General features: G+C 38.9%; 1 protein-coding gene across 1 annotated transcript; it reads left to right on the top strand.

Moving 5' to 3' along the window:
• Positions 1–2,538: 2,538 nt before the first annotated feature.
• LOC140948032 (high affinity cationic amino acid transporter 1-like) lies at positions 2,539–11,440 on the top strand. The gene is made up of 2 exons (XM_073397252.1): positions 2,539–4,530; positions 8,440–11,440. The coding sequence occupies exons 1-2, from the start codon at positions 2,823–2,825 to the stop codon at positions 8,622–8,624; spliced, it is 1,893 nt and encodes a 630-aa protein (XP_073253353.1). The 5' UTR covers positions 2,539–2,822; the 3' UTR covers positions 8,625–11,440.
• The last annotated feature ends 479 nt before the right edge of the window (positions 11,441–11,919 follow it).

Here is an 11,919-nt window from a genome sequence, read left to right as displayed (position 1 = left end):
ACCAAAAAGCAATATTTTAATAAATTTTCTCCCGAACGAGGCTAGATATTCATTTTCATTCATTTTTTTAATACGTTTGTCCCGGGAACGATCTTCAGACGTTTTATCCGTCTGAAGCAGTTTGGACATTCAGACGAACACGGCTTAACTGAGCCGGAAGTCGAACTTTTCATCACTTGTTAACTTACTAAGTTTGGTACGTCCAATGAAAAGTTCGCGGACGTTCGGCCCAGACCTTACAGCTAGCCTTACTCTCTTTGGTTAATCAGTGGTTAATAAGCCGACAGGCAAGAAAAATAAATTACTGAGGACTGACAAGGACCTCAACTGTATATACATATACCTCTTTGCCGATGTCAATGTTAAAATCGATGTACGTGCCATAGAAGGTGTCAATTTAGAGAGAAGGTGCATTGTATAAACAGGCGTCAAGTCTGAAAGAACATGAAAAGGAAGTGAAAATGAAGGGCAACTGTCGCGAGAGTCCCTGTCAACTTATTTCTGGTGAACACGCAATTTACAAAGGGAAATCTGAAAATCAGAATCAGCGCTTTAAGTAAGAAATATGGATATGAATGGAATAATGTTTTATTTTTTGCAAATGCTATTTATTGTGTTATACCAAATGTGCTTATTGAGGGACGTTCATCGCTCTCCCGAGATGTTGGAAAGCAATTTTCTCATACTCTTTTGCAATTTTGAAAATTTGGACAGAAAGCTTCCTAGTCCGGTTGGCACTTAGATAGAAACCACGGAAGGCGAAACTTAGCTTGTCAATTATCTCATACAAATCGCGGTTAATTCTTATAAATAAAATCCCCTAGTTGCCAGATCAGTGTTTCACAGAAACATTTATCACAACGTGGAATGATCAAGCTAAAATCGAATTATCGTAAGACATGAACGAATTACCTTAAGAAAATTAGAAAACTTTAGAATAGGAGTGAAAAATCTAAAGGCTGAGAGTCTAAAATATTGGATGTTAACTCTTGGTGCTTTAAACTGAAATAAAGCCGAAAAATGGAGCAGAGTATGACGTACGTGCTATTTCACTCTAGGTTTCAGCTCTCTTCTCCACAGAGACTCCCGATGGCTAGTATAATCGAAAAAACGAAAGCGCGCGGGGGACGATGGGAAGAAAGAAAAGGTGGGAGGGGGCCAGAGGCCTCGCTTTCTCTCTTTCCCCTTCCCATCGTCCCCTATGCGCTCTTTTTTTTTCCTTCTCCCTATCCTCTCCCCATCCCAAGTTACGGGCATTTCAATTTTTACAACAAGAGAAGCAAAGCACTGCCAACGATAAATGGAGAACGTTTTACATTGTTTTGTACGCATCTCTAATGACACCATGTGACGGTGTTACTCAAGTTCTAGCAGTGGTTTAACCCAGCCACAATATCTACATACGAGTTATCTAGACTGATCTCCATGCACTTATTTCCTTAAAGAATTTTCTCAGAGAAAAGATTAAAGCATTCTTCATTTAGTGCTTGTTAATTCTCATAACTTTTCTCTTGTTCATGGTTTTCAAAAATACTGTTAAGAAAAATTGATGTAGTCACTCCTTAAAGATATGTGTAATTAGTCGCAGGTACAAGTTCACTACAACTTGAAAACCGTGGTGGCCGTTCGAAATCTAAATTTTTTAAGCCGGTTCTATCTGAGAACCTCATTTATGATATTATCGCGCATGCAAGCATTTGAGAGCCAAAAGCGGATTCACGCGCGTCGCGTTCACTCGCGTGAACACGATCCACTCACAATTCACATGCCTCTTTTGAAAGCCCTCGGCTGGTTACAAGTGTTCATGATCCCTCATAATACAATATTGTACAGTCAAGATTTACTGTAAATTGAAACATTTACTTATAAAGTTTTCTTACAGCCCCTTTCATTCAACTTTCTTTCCGCAGACTTCTCTGAGGAGATGGAGCGAAGACAATTTCTAAAAAATTACTTTCACTTCCTCAGAATTATTTGGTCGTATTTCATGCCATCTCAGGATTACATCATAGTGATGATTCGTTCAAAAACACTTCAAAAGGTCCAAAAGCAAATATCAGATATATTTGGGACATTCTTGGCCCCGAAAAAATATTTAGAAAATCTTTTTTTAAAAAAGTTTGAACACGGCAAAAATGGCTGCGAAGAATTCTTATTTTTGTATATGTATTATAATAGCTGTTTTCGTTTCAACAGCAGCGGAAGAAAGTGTCATCGAGACCCATCGAGATTAAAATAATTTACATTTCAAAACATTTTTAAACCACCCGGTGGATTCTACAGAGGCTATGATCTAAACAAAAAGTCCTGCTTTTTAAAATACCAAACTGACAGATACGTTCGCGATTTCTTAGAGAATAATTTCAGGACAAGAAATGGAGCGTTAGAAAGATTTGAATTTTCCTGCTTGTTGTCATTTGCTGACCTATTAGGGCGGCTTTCACGAAAACAATCATTGGTCAAAAACCATCTGCTATTGTCTAGATACGTCACACAGTGAAGTGTCATGCAAATTCAACAACAATTCTGAATATCGTTTAACAATTAAAAATCCTGATTCGATTTTCTAATATATCACCGCTTCGAGATACACACGGGAAGAGCTTGAGTACAAATTCAATTCCTTCTGAACAGAAGGAGGTTTACGTTTTCTAAACCACGAGGAGGTTAACTCGTTCAAGGGGAGCGAATTTAATTATGACACTCATTTAGAGACGTTTTAAAGCGAAGGGAGGTTTCTAAACCTTCATCAATTAGCTGTATTGAAAACTGAAAACCCACCGGGGGAAAACGTTTTACAGTCTTCCGATATCACACTGACAATGAGCCTTGTACGGTTTCTTCGACTTCTATCGCGGCGAAAAGAGATCGACAATGATCTTTCGAGCTCTCCGCTTCGCCGATGCCTTAATATATTTGATTTAACTTCCATTGGAGTTGGCGCGACCGTAGGAGCGGGTTTGTATGTCGTTACAGGGCAGATCGCCAGAGATGTCGCCGGACCAGCTATCGTGTTGTCCTTCTTCATCGCTGGAGTGGCGGCTTTTCTTTCCGGGATTTGCTACGCGGAGTTCGGTTGTCGGATCACCAAAGCGGGCTCTGCGTACGTCTACATTTACTCTTCTCTGGGAGAAATATGGGCCTTCATAATTGGCTGGAACATGATTTTAGAATATGTGATCGGAACGGCTTCACTTGGCAGAGCAAGCAGTGAGTACATTGACTCCATTGTTGGTGGAGCTATTCGAAAGTTTATTATCGACAACATCGGACAGTTTCAAGCCTCCGGTTTGGGTTCATATCCCGACTTCCTGGCGTTTATTCTCGTTCTGTTAGTCTCCATGCTTGTCGCTACCGGAGCAAAGCACTCGGCTGTATTCAACAAGGCAGTGACTACCATAAACATGTTGGTGATCGTCTTCGTGATTGTTATAGGCTTGTTCCATGTCGACCCCAGCAACTGGGCCGGGGCTAACCAGTTTCTCCCATACGGTGTATCAGGAGTTCTAGCCGGGGCTGCCAGCTGTTTCTACTGCTTCGTCGGCTTTGATGTGATAGCGACGGCAAGCGAAGAAACGATAAATCCAAAGAGAGCCCTTCCTTTGGCGATCATGTTATGTCTCATCATCAGTTTCCTGGCGTACTTCGGCGTTGCTTCCATTTTAACTCTGATGGTGTCCTACGATAAGCTGGACAAGTTCGCACCGTTGCCAGAAGCTTTCAAGTTAGCAGGTGTTTCATGGGCTAAGTACGTGATAGCCGTCGGCGGGCTGTGTGCCTTGGCGGGATCTCTTATGAGCGGGATCTTTGCTGTTCCCCGTATAATGTATTCCATGGCTAGTGACGGGCTTCTCTTCAAGTTTTTCTCCAGGATTTACGAGCGTACAAATGTCCCCGTCATCTCGATCGCTTTTGCAGGTGTGTTGTCAGCAACCCTAGCGCTTTTTCTGGATTTACAGCAACTTGTCGAAATGCTGTCCATCGGTACTTTACTGGCCTACACTCTCGTCTCACTGTCGGTTCTTATCCTGAGGTTCCAACCAGGCGTTCAAGACGTCGAGTACGATGAAGAGACCTCGAGCTCGGTACGAAGCTACAGAGTTATATGTTGCCAGAGTATGCTCCCTGAGTCTAAAGAAGCTGAATACAAACCCCTGGAAAGTGTCACAAACGACAAGAAACCAGACATCGAGGATGAGGAAGGACCAACGGACACTACAAGTCAAATCGCCGCGGCCGCTGTTGCTCTAATAGTCGTAGGACTAACCGGCTTCTGTGCTCTACTCATCGCGGGCTGGGACGCGCTCGGAGACCGAGATGCCTGGGCTATATTCACAGCGGTTCTTCTCGGGTTTCTCATCATTTTTGGTGTGGTAGTGATGCAGCTACAACCAAAGAACAATGCCAAATTTCCTTTCACTGTTCCGTGTATTCCTGTGTTGCCTATCGCCAGTGTTATCGTCAACCTGTTCCTTCTTCTAAAGCTAGCGAAATGGACTTGGGTACGATTCGGAGTCTGGATGGTCGTAGGTAAGGCACTGTTATATTTTCCTGTTTACAATTTGTTTGTTTTCTATTCAAAAAATATTTATATTATTATTTTTCTCTTTTTAATTTACCATGATAAATACCTATGTCGACCCCTATTTTGTTTCTTTTAGTCAGTGAAAGAGCAACAACCGTGCACTTTTCCATCGTTTCTTTTGAATCCTTGGTAGTAGGTTCAGTTAACCTCAGTCCGAAATAAAATGTATTCCTTCATCTATCACTTCATTATCAGCAAACAATTATCAGTAGTGCCAATGAGTCATAGATACAGTAAAGTAGGCAGGGGAATTCATTTTATCCTTGTTTTGTGTTTTATTCCGGAATATTCAAGGACGTTGTCCAAAAACTTTCAAAAAACATTGAAGAACTGTGTGTAACTTCGTAAATACGATTTGTCCTCGAGAAATATAGTCTTTTGACTGACCATATGCTGGCTTGAAAGATAAATTTATTATTCATAAAAACTGAGACGGAAGATGCATTACACGAATACTGATTACATGCCCAGAGTTGCGTATAATTATTGCGGAATTGTTGCGTTGTACATTTAGTCACCTCTCTTTTAAGCTTTTTTAAAACGGGTTAGTTTATAATACTTAGCGAGAGAAAAAAAAAAACTTTTGGGGTCAGATATTAAATTAAATAATTCAGTTTGTTCGAGGCGGCAGTGACTAAGAAAAGAGAGAAGGTAGCAGACCCTCTCGAATGAACAGCATTAACTTCATTCTTTATAATATTATGAAATATCGATCTCAAAATAAATTCGATCAGGCGGCTAATTTTCGGTTGGTTTTCTACGTCTTTTGGTCGCTATTCCTGTTTTCCTTTTTTTTTAAATATTCCTCTCAGTACCAAGGGTTGGAAGAGCAAACGGAATAATTTATTTCCATCATCTGGAATTAATTATTACAGTGTTTTTATGCGCCGCTAAAAGCACACTCATACTTTGTAACAGTGTTTAGTAGGTAAATTAACTAATTACGGAAAAATCCTTACAGTAAAAACCGGAAAAACCAAAACTACCCTGAAAATATTCATGCTTATATGATTTCGAAAAGAAAATGCTATTTCAACCTGTTTTTGTTGAGAGCTACAAAATTCAGTTTTCAGAAATAAAAACGAATTAATAATGCAAAAATCAACATTTACGTTTTTTATTTGTCTCGATGCGTAGCTTGTAATTAGTTTACATTCTAACGCGGGGTAAAATATCTCTTTGTGATTCCCAGCTGTATACCACGTTACTCCCCCGGGTTGACGCATTTCCTTTGAAACCATGGAAGCAACTTACGTCGACTTAATTCAGCGATAGAGGACTTTCTTAATGGAATAATTACGCTTTTGTCTTTCCTTAGAAATGTGTGAATTTTTATTTGCCGCAAAAAAAAAATTCCCTTTATGTAAAAAAAGAGGAAGACTCGGTGGGCATAAAAAGTTACCTTAGTAAATTTTGCGCTGTTTTTTTTTTCTTTCTTTCTTTTCATAGTCACGGTTTTCTTTTTCGTCCATTCGAAAAAGCTCTCTCTACAAATCATGTTCAAGTAAGCAATACTCGCCAATTGGCGTTCTTCCGTTGTACGTAGAATCAAATGCTAGCTTGACCAACTAAACTAAAAGCTTAAAACTAGTTTTCAAATTTGTAGTCTGGTGCTAATAAAATCTTTCTGATCACTGGGACGACTAGGGCTTTTTATATTTGTCTTCCTTTGCTTTCCACATCTAATCAATAAGGTTGGATGAGTTTAAGACAGAATGGCTTCTTTTATATTTCCATGGTCAGTTTAGATAGAACCGTCCTTCCGCGTGTTTTATATTTTCTTGCCAACCAATATGGCTTAATATTCGCCCGTGCGCTAAAGTGAGATATTTTAAGTTTTCCTTTTATTTTTATTGTACATTGATCGTCAGAAGGACAGGTGTTTTTAAAAAAGGATTTGGCATCAACATCACGCGCGTTCCACTCGCGTGTGCATCGCGTAACTACTTGATTTAAAATTATATGAACAATTTTCCAACTATTAAAGCCTTTTACTGCCTCTGTTGCCTTTTTTTACTAGATACGTAAAGAGAGTACTTCTTTTAGTCCGTCTAATTTTCACTCCCAATTGGAACTGTAAATTAAAAGGCATGTTTTCAGTAAGTCTTAGCAGGACTGAAAACATGAATAATTATTCACTTCAGTGGTGGTTTTCTGGAAAACTTTTTATGTTATATTGCATTTATATCGTACGCTTGTGTGGTCGAAAGCTCTTTTTAAGGAAAGTATTCTTTTTTTAGCTGAATCACGTTCTGTCCCACAATTTGGACCACACAGATTTGTTTTTTAGAAAGGAAATTCTGGCGATAATATTGTTTAGCGAATCTTTTTCTTCCGATACTGAGCCGGAAAAAATGAAGTATCTCACATGAAATGAAGTCCCAAAAAATGTGATTTTTTTGGCCTTTTGTGCCCTGCGTCTGACCGACTGTGCTAATTACTTTATTCTTTATTTTGACTCCTGTATGTGGTGTGTTTAAATACTATACTTGGTTTAAATTTAATTTAAGATCTGTTTTAGCCCTTTCGGTGCGAAAAAATAGAATCCTATTTTTTAATCTAATTTGGATCCCTTAATCAGCGCCAATACAGTCCAATTACCTAGGGCTGTTTGGACCCAAGGGCTGAAATGGGCCCCAGTGTGGTCTGGAATAGCTTTGATGGGGCTGTTTTGGCTTAAATGGTGCTCAAATGGCTCCAGGAGGGGCTGAATCAGACTTTGGCCTACAGGGCTGAATTGGCACCTTGGGTCTTAAACAGATTTTTTTAAGTTCCATTGTGGGAAAAGAAAAGAGATCGAAAATTGGAAGGGCGGGTAAAGGTTTCTGTGGAGAGTCTGGATAAAATTAAAATTTAGAACTAAAACAGATAGCCTCTTCAGAACAGTCGGAAGACAAAAAAACATCCAACTTGAGCGGCTATAAATCGTGATCTTGCGTCCCGCCCGCGCTAAACATTCAATTGAAAACGTAACGGGGGTTTCGAAAATACTCCAAAAAATCTTTGTTTGCGTTTTAGACAGCTGGTGTCAACAATCAAAACCCATTCGAGAAGGCTAATATGGACGCAGAGCTTTCGTTAGGTTTTGACAACACAAACATCTGAGTTTCTTGAAACGCATTAGTGTTGATGCTGTTTATGTTTCACCATTGTCATCCGAAAGCAGCAAAGGACAGCAAGTAGCTTCATCAATTCAGTAACACGATGTTTTTTTTATCAAAACTAGGACATTTTCTGAAGTGCCAATGTGAGAACGTCTGTAAAAATATTTTGCCCTGAAAGCAGTGAACCTAAACGAATTGTGGTTAAAAGGCGTGACATTTAAAATGGCGATAATTTAGAAAGTGTGTATTGTTGTACGTTTCGTTGTTTAGAAGTAACTTTCCCGCAACAAAAATGAGACTTTTTTTTTCATATCATTTAGCTTCCTCTTTTTAATTAATGACGTTGCGTTCAACAAAATGAACTGGTATTTACGCTTTTTCTTAAATTTGGCAGACCAAAGTGTAGTGTTGAAGTCCATGTGTTGCAATAAACAAAATTAAGCGTAAATGTGTACCTACGGGCCAATACAATGTTTTTCATTCTTTTCTCTTGTTGTTGCTGCTGTTGTTGTTTCGTTTTTCTTCCAACTTCCTTATGCAGTAAGATTGTAAAGCGGGAGGGGAGGCAAGGGGAGTCAACTGGGGAATGACATACTGGAGTTGAATGAAAAAATTTCCCACTGTAATACTCGGATTCGCCCCCTTTGCTTCCTTGACTCTAACCCCCACCTCCCTTCGCCCACCCTTATTCCTTTGTGTTTTCTTAGTCGCGTTTTCTTATCGTCCTTCTCCGTTCTTGTTTTCTCATAGGATTTGTCATCTACTTTGGTTATGGGATTAGACACAGCAGGGAAGGAAGCACGAAACAGGACTCAAATGACAACGATTTCATCCTACAAGGCACTCCAGATATCGGGCAGGATGTAAAGACAGTTCAACCTACGAACACACCAGAAGACAAGAAACCTTTGCTATCGAGCAGCGAAGTACAGTAAAACGTGTAACGTAAATATTTTAACTATCCATTGCCTTTCTAGGCGTGACAAATTAATATAACATTTGTAAAATTTCTTTAAAGTAATTTATGGGGTTCTTGACCTCGTCGAATTTTTATTTTTTCTCTTTTCTTTCGCTAACGAAAGCAAAAGAAGATTTCGTGTTAAGAAATTGATCACAGTCTCGTCAACTTCTTTTAAAACTGATCGATCTTTTTTGGAAGGCTGTATTCTTTCATTCTTCTTAGCGTGATTTCCGCTGAACAGGAAGTCAACGTCAACGGTTTAGTTCATTTTGGGGAGAAAATCGCTGTAACAGTTATAATATTTTGCAATGGCAAGTCTACTGGTTATAACAGCGAGAAAATATACAAAAAAGACGTGAAAAAGATAATTGTGTACGTCGTGGTTAAGTTTTATCCTTGGTTTACATTTGAAACAAAGGAAATAGAGGATATTACACGGTGGTGCGAAGATATGAATTTTATTTTCGAGTGGCAAAACAATATTTTACGAACGAGCGCAGCGAGTGAGTAAGATATTGTTTTTGCCTCGAGAGAATAAAATTCATATCTTCAAGCCGCCGTGTAATGTTCTTTTTATTATATAGACAAAAAGACATCGATAAAATAATAGATTTTTATTCGCCAAAAAGTAATTGTGACGGCTCAAATTTACAGTAAAGCAATATAAGACATTGTTTACGATAATCTTGAGAAATAACACTGAGTTGAATGGGGCTCTACACTGACAAAATGTAAGCAAAGCTTTGAAAAATGTGTAATTAAAATTCAAAGGACGCAAGACGCCTACAAATTTTGGAGGGAAATTACTGAAATTGCGTCATCGATAAACTCACTTGTGAGATAATGGAAAATAAACCACTCGGTCCCGGATGTAGTTTTTATGAATTTTACGAGTGGTATATTTTCCAGTAAAACGCTCATGTCTATATAATAAAATAATATATTTAACCAAGGATAAAATTGAATCAAAACACATATAAGCACCACACCTTTCTTAGATTTTCCAGAAGCAATTTTTCGCCCAATGTAAGGTGCCTGTGGACTCCGGAATGCAGGAAAATTTTGCTTATGTAATCCAAAATCCAGGAATTGGAATCCGGAATACAGCTCAAGGAATCTGGAATCGCACTGACGATTGGAATCCAGAATCCAAGTTCTACTGACAAAAACTGGTATTGAGTACCTGGAATCCGGAATCCACTCTGTGGAATCCACAATCCAAGACTGTCTTGGATTCCCTTAAATGGGGAGAAATTTTACTTCACAAGCCGCATCAATCAATCCCTGAATTAGCCATATACAAGTTAAAAATGAAGTTGACTGTGTCGTTTGAGGTATGCTGTGTTCACTTTTAAAGTTCAAATTCATTTATTAAGATGACATATCCCGAGTTTTCGTTTAGAGTTTGCGGATCGCAAGAGCGCCTGTGGATTTATTAATGAGATTTGAATTGAGTTGTGCTGCAAAGTACTCTATTTATTAATATTTTTATATAATATTTTTCAACGATTTCGTTAGTAGTACACGCGGGTCACTAAAAGTGACTTTTTGGTTTTGTTTACTTGGTTTAAAACGAACTCGCTTATAACTTTAACGAAAGTGTAACAAGACATTCCTGACGGTCCCCCTTTAAATATATACTTATTGATAATTTATTTGTAATGCAGTGTTGTGTGTTTAAAAATTAGAGAAAGCCTTACGTCTAGGTATACTTCATGCTGGCTCTCACATATATCCAGAAAATACAAAAAATTTTATTTTACTACTAAGCAACAGTGACAAATAAACCATTTCACTCCTGTCAGTAGGCAAAGTGAAAAGTCTCGAAAAAATTCCAATTTTCTTTTAGTCAAATCCTAAGAAATAAATAGAACTATGCAATTGTTCTACTCTTCAATGTGAATGGTAACACCTTACTATTTCCTCCGATTTTCAAAAGTTAGAATAACGGATAATTTCGCCATAACTAGAAGGTCTTACTGTGAAAGTGTTAAGTCAGTTGCAATTGCGAAATTGCATTGTTTCACCAACAAATTTCTCAGCTGGTTCTGAGAAGATCAATTAACGTTGAGATCGCACCAAACAATATGGAGCTTAAGCAACAAAGACTGCGACGGCTACGAAAACGTCACTTAATAAAAAGTTTGTTCGCTTATTCCATCTCGTTTCATTCGACAAATGTCAGAATCTTTTTTGGTGTTGAATTCTAAAGGACTGTACTCAAGTTCAGGAAACGAAAAAGAAAGTTGTCGTCGAATGTTCCCGTCCTCGACAAAACGTGACACCTTGTAGTCGTGCAACCCGTACCACTGCTAAGAAATGCAGGAAAATCGTGACTATGCACGTGCATAGTTGTTGTTTTGCTTACACATGTATACAGTTATTGCTTTTTTGCCGTTCTCGTTGCCGCCTCCGTCGTCGTTGCTTAAGCTCCCCAATGTCGCGTTATTTGCCCCATTTATTTTCAAAATAACATTAGCTTAGCTTTGTGGAATTCATCCGGTAAAATTAAGGTAATTTGAACCTAACTACTTTTCTGTTTTTTATTTTTCTTTTCGCACGAGGGAAAACGGGGAGAACGCATTATATGGCTGCGAAGGAAACAGCTGAATACCCTATCGTGCTACTGACCTAACAGTAAATGTCACAGGAACGGTCTGACGACTATATCGCGATTTCACTTTAGTGGCATTATTTTAAAAAAGTAAGTTTAAAACATTATTGTGTGCCCTCCTTGATGTCGGATTTAAGGGCATTTGACAAATAAATAAACTTGAATTGAAGCAAGAATGCGGAAGTATATGCTTGTGTTCTTAGTCAAATGGTTTATATATCTCTTCTGCGGATGCCTGTGTACACGTCTTTAGTGGGAGACTGGGAAAAAGAATCGTAAAGCGCGGGGGATGATAGGATCGGAAGAGAAAAGAGGAACGGTCGCATCAAGGCCTCCCGCCTTTTCCCGCCCTTTCCGTCACTAATGTCCAGGCTCCCGCTGTCGAAGAGAACTCGAACAGATATTGCCGCAGGACAAGGAAGTTAGTGTGTGTGTGTGTGTGTGTGTGTTTTTTTTAACCGAGATTCAGACAATGCTGTTGTCATTTTCTGACTTAACAGAGTTTGCCCACAAGCGAATTTCCTCGACACTGTCACGTGCTTTTTTTAGCGCACCAATTTTTCATTCACAGTGCTGTTCAACTGGTCCAAAGATGAGGGAATCTGGCACCTTTAATCTATAAGGCACTATTAACGCATGCTCCAGTGGGATCGGG

This window comes from Porites lutea, chromosome 1, assembly GCF_958299795.1.
Source record: "Porites lutea chromosome 1, jaPorLute2.1, whole genome shotgun sequence".
In the NCBI taxonomy this organism is placed as follows: Eukaryota; Metazoa; Cnidaria; class Anthozoa; order Scleractinia; family Poritidae; genus Porites; species Porites lutea.
This window is presented reverse-complemented; position numbering and strand designations above follow the sequence as displayed.